Here is a 26610-nt window from a genome sequence, read left to right on the forward strand (position 1 = left end):
CGATTGTTAGGCCAGGGTTAGACCCGGCAGATGTGCACGGACTGGGTTTAGAAATGAAAGGCTTTCAATGACCAAAAAAATTATTCAGACTGACAAAATAATAAAAATGACATTCTTCTTCTTTTAAATAATAATAATAATAATAATAATAATAATAATACAAATAATAATAATAACGACATTCTTCTTCTAAATAACAATAGGCTAAGTGTCATTAATAATAAAAATCTAGAGATCAATTTTGTTTCTTTCCACTTCCCTGGTTTCGCTTTCTCTTTCTCAAAGAAGTTTCTCTTCTTTGCCGTCTTCCGTGTGTCCATGGCGTAAAATGAGGGCGTGGGGGGAGCGGAGACTTGAATATATAGGGGGGTGTTATTCTAATGACGATCGTTTTCAGCCGCAGCATTTATCAAGGGCAGGTATTGCGTACACCTGGATTTCAAAGGTACGCACAGCTTCATAAATCAGGCGATGAGAGGAGTGTAAGCATAATCTTACGCCAATATATACGCCCGTTTCTACGCAAGAATGATAAATGAGGGCCAGTGTGTTTCATGGCTCAATATTAATGTAAATGCAGTCAGTTCTGTCTCAAGTGAATGTAAACAGTAGGAACTAAAAAAATTAATAGGTATCAAAACAACAGATCTGTCTTAAAGTCTTACAGCCAAAATCTTCAGCTACATTAAAACAATAGAAATTAAGCTTAAATCACTAATGGATATGATATGCATTTAAATGACAACATTAAAATAAACTAAATCAAACTATGAGTGGAATTTTCCTCATGAGATTCTCACCTGAGCTGTGAGATGTAGGGCAGACACTGGAGGAATCCCCTCACTTCACTCTCTTCATCTGTCCAGTCTATCAGCTCTACTGGTTTCTTCTCTGTTTGGAGTTTCAGCACTTCTAGGAGGATGGAGCTCTTTCTTACTGAGAGCTTTATTCTCCAGACTGCAGGAGCTGACTGATAAACTGGCTGTAATGCTGGAAGGACACTCCTGCCTGTTTGAGTCTCATAGTCCTTCACATGTGAACACAGATCCAGCAGGAAATCGCCCTGATACTCAGTATAAAAATAATTCTCATGATAGGGGAAAGATGTGTAGCTGCACACAGATGTTAATAGTTCAGTGTAATTTTCTTCTGTATTTGTATCAAACTCTGATGCTGAAACAAACAGATTCTGCAGAAACTTTACAGCAGCTTCTCTCTTCATGTAGATAATGTCCCAAAATCTGTGGAGACACATATAATTATCACTTTATTGTCCAGTGTAGGAGAATATATTACATATTGAATAAAAGTGAAGATATAATCCTAAATTGAATATTTTGTAAAATAAGTATTTTTGTATAGCTTCTATCTTTTGGAATCTAAACAAAATGTAAAAAACAAAGTTTGAGCAAATTTTCTGTCAAATTTGAACCACTGAATTTGAGGAAGCGAATTTGTAAAGCAAAATAAAATGGACCGAACATTGCCTGTTGAATATTATAGTTTGTATTTTTAAACAGAATTAATATTTTGGAAGTTTGAAAGGGTAAATATGGATTATTGAATTTTTAATAATGAAAATGTGTGTGAAATGTTTTGAATTGAAATATTCACAGCTTGAATATACAACCATGTTGAATTTCAGCCCATAAAAATTCAAGCCTTAAAAATACAAAGCATTAAAATACAAGCAGGGTTAATGCAATGCACGTTTTTTCAAGTAGTGCAATTCAACAAGCTTTTCTGTTTCAAAAACATTTGTCATATTTTACTTCCATATCCATTAAAGTAAAATGCTGTTTTGTCCCGTATTACTACACATCAGTAAACACGTTTACATGAACTTTAAACATTACATTTGTTGAGCAGACGCGTCTCAAGCCGATTAGTGACCCAACACCGGTTTTCACCTGTGGGTCCAAATTACAGTCTCTGCTGCACCAACTTAATTGATATAAACACTAACATTGCATAGAAACTGTGTCTATTACTCGTTTAGTGAGATCAAATAATAAATCTACAGCAGGACCTAGGAATAATGTAATTGTTATTAAAACAGAAAATCTCACTATTAGTGAACAAAAACAATTTCTAAAGCTAGGTCTTCTAAACATTAGATCACTCCCACCTAAGGCAGTTATTGTAAATTAAATAGTCACAGATAATAGCAATGATGTACTATGCCTTACTGAAACCTGGCTTAAACCAAATGATTATTTCGATCTTAATGAGATTTATTAAACTCCTTTGGGGTCAAGCAAAACGTCACTGGTCCCACTCATCGTCTTAATCATACACTCGATTTAATTATATCATATGGAACCGATCCAACCGATATAGATATCATTCCACAAAGTGATGATGTTACTGACCATTACATGGTAACTTGCATATTACGTACTTCTGTAATATATCATGCTGCGCCGCGTTATCGACCAGGCAGAACAATCCTTCCATCCACCATAGATAATTTTTCAAATTGCTTATCTGATCTGTCTCAGCTGCTGCCTGAACCCAAACAAACAGATAAACTAGAAGAACTAACTAGCACTATGAGCACCATTCTCTCTAAAACATTGGATATTGTTGCACCCATTAAATTAAAAAAGGTCAGAGAGAAAATTAAAGCACCATGGTACAACAATACTACGCATGTTCTAAAGAGAGAAACCCGTAATTTAGAGCGTAAATGGAAACAAACTAATTTAGAGGTCTTTAGAATTGCGTGGAAAGACAGTATGTCACGTTATAAAAAGGCCCTAAAAGCGGCCAGGGCTGAGCACCGCCACAAACTAATAGAAAATAACCAAAACAATCCAAGGTTTTTATTTAACACCGTGGCTAGACTAACAAATAAACAAGCGTCACCTGAACAAAATATCCCGTTATTACAGTTTAGTAGTAATGATTTCATGAACTTCTTCACTGAGAAAATAGAAAGCATCAGAACCACAATTGTAAATGTTCAATCACGCCTTATAATTCAGCCTCAATTATCACCCCGCAAGAACAATTACAGTGCTTTACAACTATAGAACAAAAAGAGTTAAATAAACTTATCACTTCATCTAAAACAACAACATGTTTATTAGATCCTATACCCACTAAACTACTGAAAGAAGTGTTACCTATAGTGGAAGAGCCTCTCCTCAATATTATTAACTCATCTTTAGCTTTAGGTCATGTTCCAAGAACATTTAAATTGGCAGTTATAAAACCACTCATTAAGAAACCACAATTAGATCATAATAACCTAGCAAATTATAGACCCATTTCAAATCTTCCATTTATGTCTAAAATATTAGAAAAAGTTGTGTCCGCCCAACTGGGCTCTTTCTTGCAAGAAAATGACATATATGAAAAGTTTCAGTCTGGATTCAGGCCGCACCATAGCACTGAAACTGCGCTCGATAAAAATCACAAATTTACTTTTAGCTTCTGACCAAGGCTGTATCTCAATATTAGTTTTACTTGATCTTAGTGCTGCGTTCGATACTATAGATCACACAATACTCTTAGATCGACTACAAAATTATACTGGTGTTCAAGGACAAGCATTAAGCTGGTTCAGATCATACTTATCTGACCACTACCATTTTGTCTATTTAAATGGGGAAAAATCGATCATAACTTCAGTAAACTATGGAGTGCCGTAGGGATCTGTGTTAGGCCCTCTATTATTCTCAATATATATGATGCCACTTGGAAATATTATAAGGAAACATGGAATTATTTTCCATTGTTATGCTGATGACACTCAAATATTTATTTCATCACGACCGGATGAAAACGCTAAATTATCCAAATTGACAGAGTGTGTTAAAGATATAAAAGATTGGATGACGTGTAATTTTCTTTTATTAAATCCAGACAAGACAGAGGTACTACTTATCGGTTCAAAAAAACGCCCACAAGACCTCTCACAATACAACTTTAACATAGTAGGATGTCCTGTTACTTTATCCTCTACAGTAAAAGACCTGGGTGTTATACTAGATTGCAACCTGTCTTTTGAAAATCATATTTCATATGTTACAAAAACTGTCACAGTTCATGGGTTTGTTTGCTCATTCTGTGTGTACTGCGCTGATCTGATTGCCTATCAGCACCAGCTGCGCTGACGAGCAATCAGATCAGTCACAGGTGCGTCTCGTTTATTAGTCCTATATGTAGTGCTGTCTTACTCGTGTTCTGTGTCAGATCGTTTTTGGTTGCTGGTTCTTGTGCTGACATCTGTTCTGTGCAGTTCTGGTCCTGCTCTCGGCTTGCACGGATCTCCTGTTTGTCGTTCTGCCTGATCTGTGGTCTGCCTGTGCTGAGGAGATTCACGACGCGTCACTTCTCTTCTACCCTGCTTGGATTCTACTCTACTGTTCTCGTGTTTCCTAGGACTTGCTGAGAGCTCGTTGTTTGCCAGCCAACCTGTTTGTTCTACTGATTGTTTACAATAAACCTTATTTCGACTCGCTACTGGATCCGTTGTATGCTTCCTGACATAACGATCTGACCGTTATGGATCCAGCGAGTGTAAACGAACTGAGAGAAGCCCTTCACAACATTAATGCTCGATTCGATCGACAGGACGAACAAATCACGGCTTCTGGTCGAGCAATCCAGGCTTTAGTGACGCAAGTATCTGATTTAACCACGCAACAGCAACATCTTAGAGTCGAGCCTGCCCACGCGCCCACTGCGCCTAATCCACCTGTTCCGCCCACCGATCGCCCCGCCTACAATCCGGAGCCCCGTCTGCCGCCTCCTGCTGCCTATGCTGGTGAGCCACATCTATGTCGATCATTTTTGACAAAATGCTCATTGTTTTTTGCCCTACAGCACTCATCATTTCCCACAGAGGAATCTAAAGTGGCTTTTGTCATTACCCTACTATCTGGACGAGCGGCGCTGTGGGGAACCACTGTTTGGGAGCAGGGACATGACTGTTTGGAGTCTTTGCAGACCTTCAGCACAGAGCTCAAGAAAGTTTTTGATCGGGCAGTTGCAGGCAAGGAAGCAGCAAGAGTATTAGCAGATCTACGTCAGGGGCAGAGATCGGTTACGGACTATTCCATTGAATTCCGGACGCTGGCTGCGGAGTGTAAGTGGAACAGCGAGGCGCAGTGGGACATGTTTCTGCATGGGTTGGCCGACCGCATACAAAATGAGATATACACCCTGGAGTTACCTGCAACATTGGATGGATTGATTGATCTAGCTATCCGAGTAGACACGAGATTACAAACGTCAAAGTCTTCTGATGCAGAGAGGTCGAGTTCCAGACGTGGAGGTCCATCCGGTCTTCCCTTCAGGTGATGCGGTCGGCCACTCATTCGATCCGGAACCCATGCAGGTGGGCAGAGCTCGTCTGTCTAGAGAGGAGAAGGAGCGCAGAAGAGCACAAGGACTGTGCTTGTACTGCGGAGCCTGGGGTCACTTTGCGTCCAAGTGCCCGGTAAAAGCCAACACCCGTCAGTAGAACGGAGGTTACTGACGGGTGGAATTTCCTGGAATGAATCCGCTCGAGAAGCAACGCTCCTTCCGGTAAGACTGCAGTGGGCCGCCTCTTATCATCAGTGTGAGGCTCTGGTGGACTCCGGTGCGGAGGGGAGCTTTATGGACCGTGACCTGGCACATCATCTGGGAGTTCCCATAATTCCCGTTACTCACCCTATCTCGGTAAATGCACTGGGTGGACAACTCCTGTCATCGGTCACCCACTCCACCGGACCGGTGAGTCTGATCACATCGGGTAACCACGTTGAGGAGATTTACTTTCTCCTCATTGACTCGACTTTTGCTCCTGTGGTTTTGGGACACCCCTGGCTCTCCCTGCACAATCCTCACATAAACTGGCGTCAGAACTGTCATGTCTTGGAGTGAGAACTGTCATGCGTCTTGTTTGGTGTCTGCGTGTTCTTCTGTGTCTTGTTCTGTGTTGCAGGATGAGCAGGCAGATCTGTCTAACGTGCCCGGGGAGTACCACGACCTGAAGAAAGTGTTCAGTAAGTCCCGGGCGGCTTCTCTTCTTCCGCACCGTCCTTATGACTTTGCTATAGACTTATTGCCAGGTACGTCTCCGCCTAAGGGCAGATTATACTCTCTTTCCACTCCGGAGAGGGAGGCCATGGAGAAGTATATTTCTGATTCTCTGGCAGCCAAACTCATCCGTCCTTCCTCTTCTCCTGCAGGGGCGGGGTTCTTCTTTGTGGGAAAGAAGGATGGTTCCCTGCGTCCTTGTATTGATTACCGAGGGCTGAACAGCATCACGGTAAAGAATACTTATCCTTTGCCGCTGATGTCTTCAGCCTTCGAGAGGTTGCAGGGCGCTTTGTTCACAAAGTTGGATCTACGTAACGCCTATCATTTGGTCCGCATAAGGAAGGGGGATGAGTGGAAAACCGCGTTTAATACCCCCAGGGGGCACTTTGAATACTTGGTTATGCCTTTCGGCCTTTCCAACTCCCCCGCGGTTTTCCAGGCACTCGTCAACGACGTGCTGAGAGACATGGTCGATCAGTTCATATATGTTTACCTGGATGACATATTGATTTTCTCTTCGTCTCTCCAGGAACACATTCAGCACGTCAGACGAGTGCTTCAGAGGCTGTTAGAGAATGGGCTTTTTGTCAAGGCGGAGAAATGCGCTTTTCATGCACAGTCGGTTCCTTTTTTAGGATATATCGTGTCGTCTGAGGGGGTGCGCATGGATCCCGACAAGATTCAGGCAGTGCTTAATTGGCCAACTCCAGATTCCCGCAAGGCCCTGCAGAGGTTTCTGGGCTTTGCCAATTTTTACCGGCGTTTTATTCGCAACTATAGCCAACTAGCCGCGCCTCTGACAGCCTTGACCTCCACCATGACGACTTTCAGGTGGTCTAGTGCAGCTGAAGTTGCATTTTCCAAACTCAAGGACTGCTTTGTTTCAGCCCCCATTCTTGTCGCCCCTGATTCCTCTCGTCAGTTTGTGGTGGAGGTCGATGCGTCAGAGGTGGGGGTAGGTGCGGTTCTCTCCCAGCGCTCCTCCGTGGACGGCAAGGTTCATCCGCGCGCTTATTATTCTCATCGTTTGTCTTCCGCCGAACGTAATTACGACATTGGTAATAGAGAATTGTTGGCAGTCAAGTTAGCCTTGGAGGAGTGGCGTCATTGGTTGGAGGGTTCGGGGGTACCTTTCATTGTTTGGACCGACCACAAAAACCTTGAATACATCAGATCCGCCAAACGACTTAACTCTAGGCAGGCTCGGTGGGCACTTTTTTTCGGTCGGTTCGATTTTTCCATTTCCTATCATCCAGGTGCCAAGAACATCAAACCTGACGCATTGTCCCGCATTTTTGACCAATCTGAACGCCCGATTTCTCCCGAGTCCATCGTTCCACGTAATTGTGTGGTTTCAATGTTGACCTGGGAGATCGAATCGAAGGTCCGCATGGCCTTAGACGGGGTAGTGCCTCCGCCCGGATGTCCACCAGGTCGTTTATTTGTGCCAGAGAAGTTGCGGTCCAACGTCATCCGGTGGGGTCATTGTTCCAAGGTGGCTTGTCATCCAGGAGTCAATCGTACCATTTTTCTCATTAAGCAACGGTTCTGGTGGCAAACTATGGCTCGCGACACTCGTCGTTTTGTATTGGCCTGCTCGGTCTGTGCCAGTTGTAAGTCTTCCACTCGTCCTCCTGCTGGGTTCCTTCAACCGTTGTCAGTTCCTTCGAGACCCTGGTCACATATTGCGCTAGATTTCGTGACAGGTCTCCCTGCCTCACAGGGTAACACGGTGGTTTTAACCGTGGTGGACAGGTTCTCGAAGGCTACGCATTTCATCCCTCTGCCCAAATTACCATCAGCCAGAGAGACAGCGGTTGCTGTCATAGACCACGTGTTTCGTATCCATGGCCTCCCGACAGACGTGGTCTCTGACAGGGGTCCCCAGTTTATATCCAAATTTTGGAGAGAGTTTTGTCGTTTGCTGGGGTCGAATGTCAGCCTTTCTTCTGGGTTTCATCCCCAGAGCAACGGTCAGACGGAGAGGGCCAACCAAGATTTGGAACGAGGTTTGCGATGTTTAGTATCTCAGAATCCGTCCTCTTGGAGTCAGCATATCTCATGGGTTGAGTACGCGCATAACTCATTACCAGTGTCGTCCACGGGCCTATCTCCGTTTGAGTGTAGTTTAGGGTACCAGCCACCAATTTTTCCTAGTCTGGAATCCGAAGTCGCGGTTCCCTCTGCCCACGAATTCGTACAGGGGTGCAGAGACATCTGGAGAACGGCCAGGGAGACCCTTCTCCAGGTGGGTTTGCGCACTAAGGTCCAGGCCGATCGCCACCGGTCGAGACCTCCTTTCTACGTCGCTGGTCAAAAGGTGTGGCTTTCATCTGCTGATATTCCTCTCCGCTCCGTTTGTAGAAAATTAGCTCCTAAATTCATCGGCCCGTTTACCATCACCAAGATCCTTAGTCCGGTGACGGTTCGCCTCAAACTTCCTCCGGCGTACCGGAGAATTCACCCCGCCTTCCATGTTTCTAAAATCAAGCCAGTTTTTCGTTCAGCTATTAATCCGCCTGTCCCGGTTCCCCCACCGCCGCGAATCGTAGAAGGGGAACCAACCTATTCGGTTAATCGCATCCTGGACTCAAGGCGGAGGGGACGTGGATTCCAGTACTTGGTTGACTGGGAGGGTTACGCCCCGTAGGAGAGGAGTTGGGTTCCTGCCCGGGACATATTGGATCATTCCCTTATCAATGATTACAATCGCCAGGTAGGACCCTCTGAGAGCGTCAGGTGACGCTCCTAGGGGGTGGGGTAATGTCACGGTTCATGGGTTTGTTTGCTCATTCTGTGTGTACTGCGCTGATATGATTGCCTATCAGCACCAGCTGCGCTGACAAGCAATCAGATCAGTCACAGGTGCGTCTCGTTTATTAGTCCTATCTGTAGTGCTGTCTTACTCAAGTTTTGTGTCAGATCGTTTTTGGTTGCTGGTTCTTGTGCTGACATCTGTTCTGTGCAGGTCTGGTCCTGCTCTCGGCTTGCACGGATCTCCTGTTTGTCGTTCTGCCTGAACTGTGGTCTGCCTGTGCTGAGGAGATTCACGACGCGTCACTTCTCTTCTACCCTGCTTGGATTCTACTCTACTGTTCTCGTGTTTCCTAGGACTTGCTGAGAGCTCGTTGTTTGCCAGCCAACCTGTTTGTTCTACTGATTGTTTACAATAAACCTTATTTCGACTCGCTACTGGATCCGTTGTATGCTTCCTGACAAAAACAGCCTTTTTCCACCTTAGAAACATTGCTAAGCTACGTAATATGCTATCAGTTTCTGATCTAGAAAAGCTAGTTCATGCGTTCATGACCTCGAGACTAGATTACTGTAATGCTTTATTAGCTGGTTGTCCTGCATCCTTAATAAACAAGTTACAGTTAGTCCAAAATGCAGCTGCTAGAGTTCTTACTAGATCAAGAAAATATGATCATATAACACCGATTTTAACATCACTACATTGGTTACCTATAAAGTCCTGTATTAATTACAAGGTATTGCTACTGACTTATAAAGCCCTAAACGGCTTAGCTCCAGTCTATTTAACGGATCTTCTATCGCCCTACAATCCATCGCGCTCTTTAAGATCAATAAATTTGAGGCTTTTGGTCATACCTAGGATATCCAGATCCACCAAAGGAGGGAGATCATTTTCACATTTAGCTCCAAAACTCTGGAATAGCCTTCCTGATACTGTTCATTCAGACTCGCTCTCCCAGTTTAAAACTAGATTAAAGACGCATCTCTTCAGCCAGGCATTCATCTAAAATTTTAATCTTACAGTTAAATCCGGTCTCTAGTTCATAAACGCCAGAGGAGAACTGGCCCCCGACTGAGCCTGGGTTCTCCCAAGTTTTTTTTTTCTCCATTAGGTCACTTGATGGAGTTTTTCGGTTCCTTGCCACTGTTGCCTTTGGCTTGCTCAGTTGGGGATATTTTGGGGATATTTAATTAAATTTTATCAATCAATAAATTCCACTAGAAACAAACCTTGTTGTATTATTTTAATTTAATACTGTGAAGCTGCTTTGATACAATCTGTATTGTGAAAAGCGCTATAAAAATATACTTGACTTGACTTGACATTTCATTTGGGATAAAACATTATTAGTCTCTTAAAATGTTGTAAATTTTTAGTCCAGTTGAAATTGTACTGGTTTGGTGTTTCTGAAGATGGATGTGTCACAATCCACACAGGGAAACAGAGAGATCCAATTTGCAGTGAGTAATATTTATTTGAGGGTAATCCGAATCAATGGTCAAGTCCAGGCATAGGTCAAATTCCAAATAGAGCAATCCAAAACACAAGACAAGAACAGGACACTGAAGTGGCGTGATAAATGCAAGGACTCTGTGACACATACTAAAATAAATACACAGGGAAATAACAATGCTAATGGGGAACAGGCTGAGTGCAATGATCAGTGATAAGGGGCAGCTGAGTGCAATGAAAAGACAAGGATCATGGGGGATGTAGTTCAAGAGTGTGATGGACACCGTGGGGAAGGAGGACATCTAGTGGTGACCCAAGGAACATAAACTAGACACTGTGACAGGATGAACAGGCAACAGATAATATGATTGCATCTTGACTTCATACAGTATGTTAATCAGAATACACCTGGCCTCATCGTTGAGCACTAACTGTGAAAGTCAAGAGTAATGTGTGATGTTTTTTAATCTTGCAAATATTTGATAAAGTATTGTGTGATGTACATTTACTATGCAGAAACCCACTGTAACTCGATTATAACCACAAATATAAAATAACTGTGAGCTGCATGAAGCTGATACAATAGAAATATATGAACAAAATCAATCTCTACAGAGACTGACTGAACAAGAGTGAGAGAAGGATTTGAACAACAGATTTACTTACAACACGACTGCCAGCGGCCAGATGCAGAAACAGAGATGCTTAGTTAAAACTGTCTCAAACTGATGACAAGCCACAATTTTATTAAACAACTTCTGTTATTTAATAAAGCAGCAACATAGAAACATGAAAATAAAGGCTGTATTTTTTTAGCCGCTATATGATCTGAGCTTCTCCATCTTCAGACAAAGCCAGCTTGCTGCATTGGTGAAGTTATGAGCGCACAATGAAAATTGATAGGGATGATTGGATTTTTGAATTTCAAATCATTAACAATTGTGAAAAAAAAGAAAAAAATGTTATTAGTTATGTAATACAGTTTTTAAATAGAACAAATTTGATCTATAGAATATAGATAGGCTATTATTATTATTTTTAGTATCATTATTCCTCTCTGGAATATGATGGACTTTGGCTGTAGATGCAGGAGCTGAACACACAGCAACATTGAAAGCATGAGCCCTGATTGTTCTGGGAGTTGTGATATATTGTCTCTGATCTATTACCTACAGTAGATAATGCTCTTTTTAAGAATGCGAACCGCCAATAAGCCCAAAGAAGAAGAAGAAGAAGAAGAAGAAGAAGAAGAAGAAGAAGAAGAGCTGTGGTGGTGGCTTGACTGTGTGCAACAGCTTTGAGGTCTCATGGTCAACCCCAGACTTGATGTTGTGTTGACGCCATAGACTGTAAAAAATATGGACAAAGCGTCTGTGACGTCACCCATAGACTTTCTGAAGAACGGTTTTGAGGCCGTTTATGGGGGGTATGGGCGGCGCCATCTTGGAAAATCCTAACCCCGCCCAAGGATACAGAGGTGGTATGATGTGTTGTGTCAGATCATGGCCGAGACGTCAAAATTCAGGAATTCCACTCGGCGAAGCCTATGCTCGTTATCAGCTGTCAATCAAGCTGTCAATCAAAGTTAACCACGCCCTTATTTGTCATACATTTTATATCTAAATACGATCTAAACTAACGAGTTAGAAAAAAAATCACCCCCCTCACAGTTGTCAGGCACTCGGAACCTATCGAAAAATACAATAAAAGTCCATGGGACCAACCTGTAAAAACATGAATTTATGCTGTGAAAACAGACATTTTAACATGGGGGTCTATGGACATTTGCTCCCTTTTGGGACCTGCCCCTAGCGGATTTTCGATGTCTGTTGCACATTCATGCTGTTGCACATTCATTTCACCACCATCCATGTTTGCTGTTGCTTGCCTCCCCTAGACCAATCACTTGTAACTAGTTACTTCCCAACACTGCACAAGAACTAGTCTGAACAACTAGCAGTTAGTTAGGGCTAATCAGACTTACTTTTCAGATTCAAATTACACCAATATACCTCTTTATGTAACTCTTTTAAAACAGTTATGATCAGTCTTGAATAAAATAATTAGATGACTGTAATGGAAAATTTTGATTTTCATTGATTTAAAGTGTTGATTTTCATTATTTTCATTATTAAGACATTGAAATGATCTTTGCTGGACTGTACGTAGTCTGCCAACATATGACTAATGTGTGTGTGTTTTTAAACACTGGGAAACAGGTGAGACATCAGGAGGAGGCAGATTGAAAAGGGGCTCTGACCCCTATGACCCCTAGGGTCAGAGGCCGTCCAATTTAGAACTTGTGAGTTTGTAAGAATAAACTCAGCAGGATTAGATGACTAGCAGAGAAACCTTCCCTTGTTTAGATAAGGGCCTGTAAGCAGGAGACCTTGAAGGCAGTATAAAGGCTCCTCTGTCCTCCCTCCCTCGTCGCACTTGTTTCACAGACTGTACTGGTGACTTCTGTGTGGCAACTGGGCCTTCTTGCAAGAATAAAATACTTTTTAATGATCATTTGAATTTCAGAAATATCTCTTACGCAGTGATGAATGTTTAATGAATTTTTGCCACAAGAGCGGACGGTGAATTGGCCTCCTGGACTAAGAGTCACAGCCCTACCCCGAACAGTTTTGAGGGACGAGGGGCCGTTCCGCCGGGGTCCGGAGGGAGCAAACACTGGAATTAAGAAAATTAATTCGAGTGGCAACAGAAAAATCTCTGGTAAGAGACAGTTAAATTTATTTTCTTTTGGGGATTTTAAGAAAATGTATGGGTGAACCATAATGGCTGTATTGGAAGTTGAAACTAGAGCTGTGGTACGAGGAAGGGGAGGCTTTTAAAAAGGGCATGGAAATTGAGACCTCAGAGCAGGTCAAGATATTGTCCAGACCGAAGCTGAGTACTCATTATTAGGAAATTAATTCAAGGAGCTGAAATAATTGATCACTGGAACGAACTCCAGAAAAAGATATTGAGAGTAAGCAGAAATTAATTTCGACCCCTCTGATTTTGGGTGAAAAGTCAGTTTAAGCGCGCTGAATTTTGAAAAGCCACAGGCATAGTGATAGAAAAACAGCCATTTTGGGAACATTTAACAGCAAATATGACCGGTGTACTGTGCAATGAAGTCTAAAGGAAAAATCCAAGAGAGGAGATTCAGCCAAAATGGGGACATCTAACAGTAAATGAGACCGGTTTTGTTCACCGGTTTACAGTCAAATGAAGAAAAATTATGGGAAAGTTGATTAAGTACCATGATTTTCCCAGGGAGGGAATGTTAAGTGTCACTAGGCTGACAGCGGTGAGAGACTCGAAGGAAGAGGGAAGTGAAAAACAAAAGGTTGTTGTGTGTGAGACGTGTGTGTGGATTGTAAGCAAACAATCGTGTACTGGTTAGATGAGGCAGAGCGAAAAGAAGGGAAAGATGAGAAGAAATATAGTAAAATGTATGTGATGAAAATAAAATTTCTGATAGAATTTATGGAACTATTTATGAACACCTGTTAAGTCAAATTAAGTGACATAAAGATGAGGAATGAACAAAAGTTTTATTAAGCAGAATGGGGAACAATTATATTTTACTGGTAAAATAATGATGTCTAGAGAATTTTCATAACAAGAGTTGAAGGAGCAAGCAGCTATAATGGCTGTCTGTGCACTTTAGGGATTGAGATATGAGTAATATGATATTTTGGTTTTTGTGAAACAGCAGAGATAAGTGGGACTGAGAATCCTGAAACAAACAGTAAGACAAGAGAGTGAATGCTGTAAGAAGCAGATTCAAGAAATGTGATTCAAGTCAAACAGAAACATGTGAAAACCCCTTAAATTAGAATATGTTGAGTGATTTTCTGTGCAGCTTATGAAAATTAATGTGCTGCCAATGATAATGATGAAGATTATGATTTGGCTATTGTGATTGAATCCGCCACTGGTGGACTGTAAAAGAATACAGAGAACTGATTATCAGTGGCTCTGTTTACATTCCTGATGGGGACACACTGCTTCAAGGGTGTGCAGTAAGCTGGAGCCGTTTGCAAGCTCAATGATCAAACTATAGGCAAAGAGAGTGTTTTAATTGTGGTCAGCAGGGCCATTTAGCCCGTAATTGTAAATGGACACTCAGAAAAGAAAGGGATAATGTGAAAGTGACGTGTATTAATGTGGGTTTTGAAAGTAGAACAGTATTTAAATGACGATATTAAAGTTTTCGTCTGAGAAAAAACTAAGAATGTGAACGCAGTGCTAAAGAAAGTGAAAAGAACGTGCAAGTAAATAAGGGAGAAAAGAAAGTTAAAGGTTAAGTTGATAAATGGAAGTTGTAAGAAGATTGAAGGTTAATAGAAGGTTGAAAGATTTAAGTCTTAAGGGAATCCTTTTGAAGGAAAGATCTATGATAATATTTTTTATAAGTGAATTGATGAATACAGGATAATGACTAAAAATATGAGTTGCAAAATACATAAAAGTAACGAAAGGGATGATTGTGTTTTAATGGAACACTTTTAAAGGGTTTAGATGATATAGAGAGACTAATCTCACGGATTATTTACAATGATAACTGCAAAAGATGCATCACAAGCGGAGAGTGCTAGCCTCCTAAAAGTTAGTGTGAATCCTAATTTCAGATTTATAAACTCCTAGAAAAAACATTGAAAAATGTTTGTAGATGACTGACTTGAGAGACCAAATAACAGGCCTGAAAAAAAGTGAGACTCAGGGCCGTTGCCCTTCAAATTATTAGATAAGAAAATGAGATTGTGGCTTACGTAATGTTTTGTTTCAGAGGCAGAGAAAGATGTCTGGGGGAAATTTGGCTGAAGGACAACGTTTGGGTTAGTGTTGAAAACTTTGTTTACCCAAACACCATTGTTAAATTGATGCACGAGTTGAATCATGCATCAAAAGGGGGATGGTAACAATTGCCATACCAAGAGATTCAAATTTGCTGAATGCAATCAAACAGGTGGGACGATAAATGTTGGGAGGACACTGCGTTTAACTGGGTAAAAGCCATGTAAGAAGTCATTTTTCTCCCTAACAAAATTGCTGTCTGTAGGTGTGCTAATAAGGACTGTTTCAACAGGGAACGCCAGGGCAGATGCGGCAACGAAGGCAGCACAGCAGACAAAAGAAACTATGTGTACTTTATTATCTGACAATAACCTCGACGTTTGTTTTTCTTTACAGAGCATGCAGACTTTTGATGCAGGTCAGAGTGTGCCCATTAAAATAATGGCTAAGGATGAATTTGGCTCACTATCCTGGCTTGAGTTATTATTGTGGCAGAAAGGCCACACCTTGCGCAGCGCATAACTTAAAATCTTCCTTTTGCAGAATGTCAGGATGGATTGCGTCAAACAGAACTGATTCTGTTCCAAATGTATAAATATTGTTTTGTTGACATGAGCAAAGTGGGTTAAGTGTTTTTCAGGGAAAACAAGGACCCTGAGTGCTATTCAGTGAGCAAAATTATCTGGTGACAATATGTTTTAGGCTGTTGATTCAACAGGTCACACCATAAGGGACGACCGGCCAGACGAGCGGTCAATAACAAAATAGCTAGGGTCTGCATTCACAGGTGACAGCAGGCAGGAAATGGTTCATTCCAGTGGAGGTGCGGTCGGGATCTGAGGGAAAATCTTGTAATGATCAGAAAATGGTGGAGAGTGTGAGACATGGGTCCACACCTCTCACCTTAGACTACACCAACCAACCTTAGCAACACCACGCGCCGACGCGGAGGACAGTGAGGGGTCAAGGGATGTGCTGGTAACGTACCCTCCCTTGCCTACGGGAGAAAATCCTCTCTACGGCACGCAAAGTGTCATATTGGTGAAAACGGAATGTCCATGGGGCAATGAGATGGTCAACACACCTGGAGGAGGATGCGGACCAACTAATGGTTTAAGTTTAGCAGAATAATTTGTTTTGTGACGATTTTGATGATTTTATTTGATTGGTATCTAATGATTTGATTGGTGCAAATGTTTTCAGGAAAAGTGGAAATTCTATTAAAGTATGTGAATTGTGAAGTACAGTAATAAGCAAAAAGACAGTCGGTCTGTAATGGAAAACGTTCTCAGTTACTAACGTAACCTCGGTTCTCTCTAGAAGAGGGAACGAGTACTGCGTAAGTATCTTACGTTAGGGGAAAATCCCTTTTCCACGAGATACTGAAGCCAAGAAAATTATCCTTAATTTTGTATTATTGTAAAACGCGTTGCGGCAGCATGCAGACATAGGCAAGACGGCTCGTGTGCCTATTGGCTCCTCTGCGGCAACTGCAGCAGCCTATCGAGCGAGGCCTAGCGTGACGTCAGACCCAATGGGGTGCTTCGCGCCCACTGCGTCACGTCCCGCCGAAACGGGCGTGGCCTAGGCCTATAAATTCAGCTCGCAGGCAGCTATTTCTGTTTTTTCATCGCCGAAGCTTAACCAGAGCGTGTGCATGCACGGCAAGACACGCAGTACTCGTTCCCTCTTCTAGAGAGAACCGAGGTTACATTAGTAACCGAGTACGTTCTCTTACGAGAGGTCTCGTACTGCGTAAGTATCTTATGCTAGGGGACCCAATGTAAAACTCTGTGCGTGCTGGGATCTAACACCAAAGACCCACGGGCAAAGCCCGGAGTTCATATAGTGCATAATCACCAAGGGAACTCACAGGGAGATCGGGAAGAGGGAGGGGCGGAGCCGCACTCTTCCACATGCAGTAGCGTCCCTAAGACGCAAATGTCATCATACAGCCAGGGCATAGTGCGGCCTGAGCTGATGGGAAATTGTGGATCTTAACAATGCCCATAACCATTTATATGTCGACCGGTGAGCATTGCTGTTGATCAGTGCTCAGCAGACACAGTATGCTGAACCGATAGTATCGGAACAGACAGTACTGGTGTATTTAGACCGACAACAGCCTGGCCTGTAAGGCGGGAACCTCTAGGTTATAGAACCTTATAAATGTAGACGGGGAGGCCCAGCCTGACGCCATACATATATCTTGCAAGGCAATCCCACTCGACCAGGCCCACGATGAAGCCATGCTTCTCGTGGAGAGCGCTCTGACACCCAACGGGCACTGCATGCCCTTGGAAGTGTATGCCAGCGCAATGGCGTCAACTATCCATCTGGATAGGCTCTGTTTCGACGCGGCCAGTCCCTTGGAGCGTCCGCTAAACGAAACAAAGAGTTGCTCCGTCTGTCTGAAGACAGATGAGCGAGACACATAAGCTCTTAACCCCCTGAGGGTCGGCTATCGCGCCGGCGCGATAGGCTCGTTTTTTTCCGTATGAGTGCAAAAAAATTAATAAAAAAAAAATATTAATTTTTATCTTATATGCTTGTGTTATACATCAATCGATCCTGTTTAGTGTGTATTTTTTTTGTGTATGCTCATAATAAAAACAAAGTGTTGTGCTTTTCGCCAAATAAAGAAAAATAAACATGATGCGAGTTCTGCCTACTCTCCGTCAGTGAAGTCAATTCTGAAACGCGTCCGAAAATGAACTGTAACTCAGCGAATACTCAGTCAAACAGGCATACAGTCACACAGGCATGAAGCTTGAATTCTCTTCTTTTAAATGAAGTAATTTTTATAAAAAACAAATATTCACAGTTTATGTAATATGTATGCAAAGAGAGAGATGTCAGTCGTTCTCATCTCAGCTAATTAAGTTTTAATGTGCTCCGCCCACGGAGAGCGCGCGCTATTCAAACGCAAATGTGAGGCGATCCAAACAAACCTGTAAAAATTTACCTCAGAAGTTCTGGAAGTATCATTTCGAGGAGCAAACGGATCCCGCTGAGGAATAGGTCAGTTCTGTTTGCTTTGTTCTAATCGGAATGAATGAACGCAAAGATGCGTGCTGTTGTGGAGCTACTACAGCTGGCAAAATACTGTTTAAATATGAATCGCGTTTCTGTGTATGAATGAATGAACGAACGAACGCACAGATGTGTGTTGTTGTGGAGCTACTACAGCTGGCAAAAATACTGTTTAAATATGAATCGCGTGTTGTGGAGCTACTACAGCTGGCAAAAATACTGTTTAAATATGAATCGCGTTTCTATGAATGAATGAACGCACAGATCCGCGCTGTTGTGGAGCTACTACAGCTGGCAAAAATACTGTTTTAATATGAATCGCGAATACAAAGAAAGATTACACTGGAAAATTGTTACAGTTTTAAATGTTGTTGTAATTGTATAACCTTAAAAAAAAAAATATATATAAATATATATATATATATATATATATATATATATAAGGATAGATGTAAAAAAAATCTTAAAAGGTCATTATAAGCCTTCGCTTTAAATAATTTTATTATGCTTTATTAGTGACACATTTGGGAAGAGAATATATTCCAAATCTGAAAATACAGTATGAGAACAATTAACTGCACAATTACTAGAAATGTTTACCTTGGATATTGTACAATTTGCAAGCAAAATTTGTGGAAAAAACAACAAACCAGTTATATATTGTCCTTGCATTCTTGTGGCTCAGTCACACACCTGAATGAAAGGCTCATTACGTATGCAGCCTCATTATGCGGGCCCCATTGACTCCGCAGGTGTGAATCACGCCCACCCGCATATGGCCTTTCCAAACAAAAAGTGTTTTACAAGATTTAAATCAATGTATTGTGTTATGTGAATGATTAGGCAGGATGATTTTCACATAATTTTGAAGAAAAAATTCTAGGCAACGTCATCCATTAGTCAAAAGTCTTATTTACATATATTTAGAATGTGTTTTATGGCCTTATTTCAGAAACTTTAGTTCCCTTTCGTAAAGGGAACTCCCGCTGCATCGATACTCGATACTTTGGGGAATGCCCTCGGCATGACGCGTCTGAAGTCTGTAATGGAACTATTCCAATCTTGATTGGTGCTCGTCACTCGTGACGTTGCATGTGACGGTGATCCGGAAGCTATAAAAGGACAACGGAACATAGCCGTATCAGCTTTCTGTCTTCAGCAAGCGTTCTGTGTGACTGTATTGTCTTATTTGGTGTTGTTTGTCTATCTCAATATATATATGGCGAATATAGAGAAACGACTCAGGCGGTGTGCGTCCCCTTGCTCGCGCTATCTGAGCGAGGGTGACGCACTCGTTTTGTGTTGTTTGTCTGGGAGTGGAGCATGCACGGGCAGTGCTTGAGGGCGCTGTCTGTGCAAACTGTTTTCAGCTATCTATGAGAGAGCTCCGCTCCCGTTTGAGCTTGTTCGATCAATCAGATCAGGCTCGCGTTTCCAGTGCATCAGGTCCCGCGTCTGTTGAGGCAGCGCGCCGCTTGTATGCATGGGATTCGCACGTGGAGCTGGCAGATAACACTGAGACGGTTGAGACCCTTTCTCAGTGTTTATTAACCAGCTCCACTGGTCTCGCGCACGGTTCGGAAGCCCGCGCTGCGGCTTCTTCCGACCGTGTTAAAGACACAAAGTTTGATTTATCTGGCTCCGAGGGGTTAGATATTATCAACACTGAATCACATAGATAAGGGGATTCGCCACCCCATGTTCCCGTTATTGAGGAATTGCTGGAGGTTGTGGTTAACCAGGGCAGTGGTTAAATTAAATGTTGAATGGCCATATAATAAGCAGGAAGCGACTAAGAAAAATAAAATGGATGAGCGCTTCCTGCAGACCCAGTCACAATCTTTGTGTCAGAGCCTTCCCTTTTTCACTGATCTTCATACTGAGGTATCGAGATCGTGGGAAAATCCATGTTCATCTCAATTATTTTCCCCCCATGTATATACAGTATTTACTCATCTATTAGGGAATCTAATGAGAATGGTTATGGGGTGATGCCTCGGGTTGAGGAATATTTTGCGAAATATTTTCTCCCCGATGTTACGTCACCCCTGATAGCTCAGACACTTCCCTCCAAATCTCGTACATCAAATTTGTTAGGGAAAGCTTATATGGCGGTGGGTCGAGCCGGTGCATGCCTACACACGATGGGGTTATTACAGGCATACCAGGCTGACCTCCTCAAAGAGGTGGATGATAACTGGGAGATCTCACTCAACGGTATTACTGAATTTCGTAGAGTAGCTGACTTATCTCTCCTATTATTAAGGAGACGGCTCGTGCTATTGGTCGTTCTATGGCAGCAATAGTCGTCACAGAGAGACATTTATGGCTTAATCGCTTGGGGATCGAGGAGAAAGACAGGGCTTTCCTTCTCGATGCCCCCCTTTCACCTTCTGGCCTCTTTGGCGATGCGGCAAGAACCGTTGTCAAAAGGTTTCAGGAGGCAGAGCGACATTCAGCTATCCCCAGTTGTCAATCTAGGTCTCATGGGGTTGCTGCCAGGGGGCAGCCTCATGGGACAGCCGCCAGTTCCTCATATTTTGAGAAGGTTTCCTCTCGTGCCCCCCCGTATAAAGGCTTGGGGCCAGAAGAGACATTCTCGTATGAAGCCCTCTATATCGAGGACAGGTCTGATGACTGTCTCTCGGGCTAAGATGGCTTCAACTAAGAGGTCTTGTCGTAACACGCAGACCCTTATGGCCGTTCCCCCAGGAGAGCGAGTACAGGAGTCTCGCCCCCTTATACAGCCCTTAGGAAATCGATGTTTACTTCCCGCCGCCGATGGCGCTCCGGGACACATCAGCTTCCAGCGAACACAAATCGCAGTATCTGCCCGGAAACGTTGCGGCCCTGTCGAGTTCGCTGCCTCTCAGGAGGTCTGTAGAGAGAGCATATTTCGGTTAGTCCCTGCCAGTTAGCTGCTTCAGGTCACCGAAACCATTTGAACATTTTTAGCCAAGGCCAGTCTCGAGGGACTGGTCCCCATAATAGCATATTTAGACACCCCGAGGGGTCTTCAAAATATAGCCTGGAGGGTCCTACTTACAGTGCAGTTAATATACAAATATTATCTACTAAGGGTGGTTCACATGTCTGCCAGCCCCGAGCAGGGTTGGTTCTTGGAACAAGAAGTCTAGTCTCTCTTAACAAAGGAAACCTCAAGGTGGACTCTTCCTCGGTTTCGGGAGCCCGGGTTCTACAGCCGGTACTTCATAGTTCCTGTGAGGGAAGGGGAGTAAGGCCTTGTTTCGGATCTCAGGGTAATGGATCAACCTCCGAGGGGGTTCAGATTCAAGATTCCGACTGTCAGTCAGACCAGCTCCGAGGACTGGTCTGTCGTGATAGATCCACAAGGTCCTTAACTCCTCATTCCCTTCTAACCCCATCACAGGAAGTTTCCGAGATCTGCTTTTGGAGGAAAAGCACATCAGTTCCGGATTCTTCCATTCGGCCTAGTATTGTATCCCCGCACCTCCTCGGAATGCATGGTCACTGTCCTAGCTCCATGGAGACTTCAGGGCATCCTCATTCCTGTCCATTGACTACTAGAGCAGACAGTTCAACACCGAGGTGTTGTTCCGAGTCTCGTGAGGTGCTCGGGAATATGGCTCAGAGTATAGGAAAAATCACCATTGCCTCTTCAGAGAAACCGATTTCTGGGGGCGGTGTAGGTTATAGTCATGATGCAGGCACAATTGTCTCCAGCTCAGACACTCATCTTCCTTACCATAGTCATGTATATCAAGCTAGGCCAGGCCACCACTACGTGACCTTATCAAAGAGTGGGCTCGCTGGCAGCAGTGTTCAACATACTATTCTTTGGCCTGCTGTACATGGGGGCCCTGTAGTAGTGGCTCAGGACCAATGGGTTTTCCCCGAGAGGGAACCCACTCCGCATGACCAGAGTTACGCGCACATGCCCTCGTTTTCTGATCATGGGGAGGAAGTTATGGTTCCTGCTCCTAGTACCTGTGTTGGAAACACAGGGTCTGAGGAAACTTCAGAGAGACCATTAGGTTCTATTTTTGACAGACACTATGTCGGTGGTCTCTCTGATCAAGGAGGGGGCAGTCATCCTGTCGAGGCAGGGGCTGCAGCCCGGGGATTTCGAACTCCACCCCAAGTTGGCTTTAGCCGGGATGGAGGTCGGTTTGTCAGAGGTGCTCCTGTTTCCCCTTCATGTGGACGGCCACCTTCTGCGCCACCTCTCCCATGCTCTTCCAGCTCTGCTGGGTCTGGATATCATGATACAAACATGGTTGAGGCCATGTCTGTGTATACTTTCCCCGATTGTTCTGCCCCCAGGGGTTCTAGAGTACAAGAGGGTTCAGCAGTACGGGATCAGCTTACTCTTAGTGGCCCTGTACTGACAGGCCCAAATATGGCTTCCAAAAATCTGGGCCCTTCTGGCAGGCCTTCCGCGGTGAATCTGGATCAGGATGGTCCTCCCTCTTCAGCCCAAGGTCATGATATTTCACCCTTGGCTGTAGCCCAGGAAGCTACTGGATTGGCCCCTGAGGGGGACCAATTCATAAATTCTGGTCTCTCAACCGAGGTTGTTGAGACCATTCTAAACTCTAGAGCCCCCTCCACGAGGAAACTTTATGCATTTAAATGGAAAATTTTTATTTTATGGTGCAGAGAACATCAGTTGGACCCAGTTAACTGCCCAGTGGCTTCAGTACTGGAGTTCCTCCAGAATCGTTTCTCTGACGGGCTCTCCCCGTCCACGCTTAAGGTCTATGTGGCGGCTATATCAGCCTTCCACACGCCTTTAGGGGTGGGCACGCTGGGGACACACCCACTCATAATTCGTTTCCTTCGTGGAGCCAGGAGGATGAGGCCTGCTATCCAGCCTAGGGTCCCCACGTGGGACCTGGCAGTGGTCCTCGAAGGTTTATCCCTGGCACCCTTCGAATCCCTGGATAAGGTGTCTGAGAAATTTTTATCCTTTAAGGTAGCCTTCCTGCTCGCTATTACTTCCCTGAATAGAGTGAATTTACACCTTTGCCATTAATATGTTTATAAGCAACTGAAAAAAGCACAAATGTCAGGGCAAGTCAGAACATCTCAAGGACCCCAAAAACCCCTCAGACCCCAGAGGGTTAATGCCCTGACTGGGCAAAGGAAGCTCGCGTCTCCTTCCTCGTCAGAGACCAGTAGGGGTGACAGGGAAATGACCTGCGCCCTAAACGGTGTGTTGAGGGATTTTGGAACATAACGGTGCCTAGGTTTGAGTATAACTCTTGAGTCATTAGGCCCAAATTCCATGCACGTCGCACTCACTGAGAGCGCGTGTAAGTCCCCTATGCGCTTCACTGAAGCGAGAGCCAGAAGAAACACTGTCTTGAAAGACAGGTGTTTAAGACCAATGGTCTGCAAAGGCTCGAATGGGGCACCTTTCATGGCTTCCAGCACCGTGGAAAGGTCCCATACGGGGACTGAGGGAGGTCTGGGAGGATTCAGTCTCTTAGCTCCTCTAAGGAAGCGGATGACTAAATCGTTCATTCCTATTGACTGACCAAGCTTTGCGTTCGAGAACGCTGCAATGGCCGCCACATAAACTTTGAGCGTGGAAGGGGTCCTGCCCTTATCCAACAGCTCTTGCAAGAAGGAGAGAACCTCCGTCACCCCACAGTCCGGGGGCGACACGCCACGAGCTGTGCACCAGCTGGAGAACACTGACCATTTCGAGGAATAGAGACGTCATATAGACGGAGCTCTAGCCTGCGTGATCGTGTTTAACACTCCGCTTGGGAGGTCAGCGGGTACCCGTTGATGGCCCAAACATGAAGGGACCACAGCTCTGGGCGCGGATGCCAAATCGAGCCCTTGGCATGAGAGAGGAGGTCCCTCCTCACTGGCACTGGCCATGGGGCAGTGTTCGCTAGCTGCATCAGAACTGAGAACCAGGGCTGGTTCTTCCAGAACGGCGCTACGAGTAGCACTGAGCATCCTTCTTCCCTGATCCGCTCTATCACCTGAGGTAGGAGAGAGACAGGAGGAAATGCATAGAGCGGGCAGCGAGGCCAAACATGAGCCAGCGCGTCCCTGCTCTTGGAGAAAAATTCCGGACAGTGAGCGTTTTCTTGAGACGCGAACAGGTCTACGTTTAGGAGCCCTGGCACGTGCGCTGCTCTCAGCGAGAGCAGGTTGCTCTGAGCACACACCAGGAGGCGTTCTGTCAGCCTGTACAGGTTTTTGGACCTGAGGCCGCCCTGGCGGTTTATGTAGGACACCACTGACATGTTGTCCGAGCGGACCAGGACGTGGTGTCCTCGTATTTGGGGACGAAAACGCGTCAGCGCGTTGCCTACCGCCAGCATTTCGAGGCAGTTTCGGTACCAGTCGTTTGCTTTCTAAGGTTTCAGAGCTGCGATGCATTTCTGATTGACCTTGAGACGAAGCAGACCGGAAGCCCACGCTCAGCGCGGAACTCGCGCTTTCAGCCAGAACTGTAGCAGGCGCATGCGTAGCAAGCCCAACTGAAGTACTGACGATGCTGAGGCCATGAGACGCAGCATCCTCTGAAATTTCCTGAGCGGGACAGACGCGCTGCAGCGGAAAGAGCTCGCTGCGCGCTGAATGTCTAGAACGCGCTGTGGTGACAGTCGCGCTATCATAGACAGCAAGTCCAGTTCTGTGCCCAGAAAAGATAACCCTAACCCATTATCTGTCTGGGGAACAAAGAACTCTTTGCCCAATTGACTCTGAGACCCAGATTCTCGAGGTGATCGAGCAAAATGGTCCTGTGCTCTATGAGCACCGAGTGAGATTGAGCTAGAATCGGCCAATCGTCCAAGTAGTTCAATACTCGCATGCCCCGTAGTCTGAGGGGTGCGAGCGCCGCGTCCATGCACATCGTAAATGTACGGGGTGCTAGGGACAAGCCGAACAGAAGGACTGTGTACTGATATGCCTGGCCCTCGAAGGCGAATCTCAAATATCGCCTGTGACGTGACCAATCTCCTCTGCGAATCTGCGCGAGAATTTTTCTGGTCGTGAGCATTCTGAACTGTCACTTTGCAAGCACTCTGTTCAGCTGCCTTAGATCTAGAATGGGTCTGAGACCCCCGTCTTTTTTCGGTACCAGGAAGTATCTGCTGTACAGCCCTCCTTCGCTCTGAGCTTGAGATGACGGCTCTATGGCCCCTTTGCTCAATATTTTAAAAATTTCGTCTCGAAGTAGGTGTTTTACTTCTGTTTTTACCGTGGTCTCGGCGCGGGCATCGGCGAAACTGTAGCGAATAGCCTCTTTCTATAATGTCTAGCACCCATTTCGAAACCCCGGGCAGCCTCGCCCATGCATCTGCATGAATGGCTAGGGGTTGAATGCGAAGCGCGCGCTGGTCGCTTAGCGACCGGGGGGCTTCGGTGTGCTGCAACATAAGCGTCGCGTTTATGACATTCGAGGCAGAGGGCGCGCTGATGACAGCAGGCAGATTGCCCGCGCTCGACTCCTCTGTGGTGGTAAACCGAGAGGGGGAGGGCTGGGCGAATCCCGTAGGATTTGTCATGTCTATTTGTGGATGTGGGCGCGGGATAGCGGGCACATTCACCACACCGAGAGCATTGTCTGCCTGGGCAGAGCGAATGCACACTGGTTTCGCTTTTTTACAGAAACATGGAGACATGCAGAACGTAGTGACTGTGGACACTGGGCAGTGGGCACATCTGCTATGTTTAATGCGCAATCGAACTGGGTCGATTTTATGTGCGCGAGCCCTGTGTGACGGGCTGTGCTTGTGTGTAGGAATGAGCACTGGGCAGTGGGCATTTTGTCTACACTCATAATACCATCGGCCGTGGCCGGGACACCAGAAAACATGCTCTTTGTGGGATTTATCTGGGTAGCCATGAAAATGGCTTTTGTGTGCAGGCAAGCGGGCAGTGGAACCGGCTTGTTGGCTGCGAAATGCACTGGAACAGTCACATTTCTTGGAACTGGACGAGCGATGAGTTTTGGTGGAAGCCCGGCCGCAGCGGGACTTGAACACAGTCGTTTCCCTAGGCGTGCTAGGACGACTTTGGGGCCTCGGGCTTTACCGCAAGCCTGGGCCGCGGCCCCCGCGGGGCGGGGCGGCGGCCAGATGAGCGAGAGCGCGGTTTCGTGCTTCGGGCCTGTCAGTGCTGCGAAGTGGCGGCGGTGGGCGGAGGCTGAGAGCTCTGGGCAGACGGTCTTGCATGGCCTGCTGCAGAACTGGAGCGCTTGGTAGGAAGTGCTTCATAGCCTGTGACGCTTTCTGCACCTCGGCGAACCTTTCCGCTAAATCTTTAACGGAAGTTCCGAAGAGGCCAGCGGGAGAAAGCGGAGCGTCGAGGAACGCGGCACACTGAGCCTCAGACATCTCGGAAAGCGTCAGCCACAGGTGTCTCTCAGCTACGGTGAGAGAGGCCATGCTCCGTCCAATGGCCTGTGCAGCAGACTTAGTAGCGCGGAGAGCGAGGTCCGTCTGGCACGCAAATTGCATCTGGTCCTTTATCGTCCAGCTTTCAGAGGAGATCGGCCTGGAAAATTTGCAGCGTGGCCATAGTGT

General features: G+C 44.9%; 1 protein-coding gene across 1 annotated transcript in view; it reads right to left on the bottom strand.

Annotated features, from left to right (window-relative positions):
* LOC308693793 (uncharacterized protein) overlaps window positions 1-26610 on the bottom strand; it is a 101999-nt gene that overhangs the window by 31997 nt on the left and 43392 nt on the right. The window contains exon 15 of the mRNA XM_081370891.1: window positions 801-1241. Coding sequence (XP_081227017.1) covers window positions 801-1241 — 441 coding nt within the window. The remainder of the gene's footprint in view (window positions 1-800; window positions 1242-26610) is intronic.

This window comes from Scardinius erythrophthalmus, assembly GCF_964197995.2.
Source record: "Scardinius erythrophthalmus genome assembly, chromosome: 7".
NCBI classification, from domain to species: Eukaryota; Metazoa; Chordata; class Actinopteri; order Cypriniformes; family Leuciscidae; genus Scardinius; species Scardinius erythrophthalmus.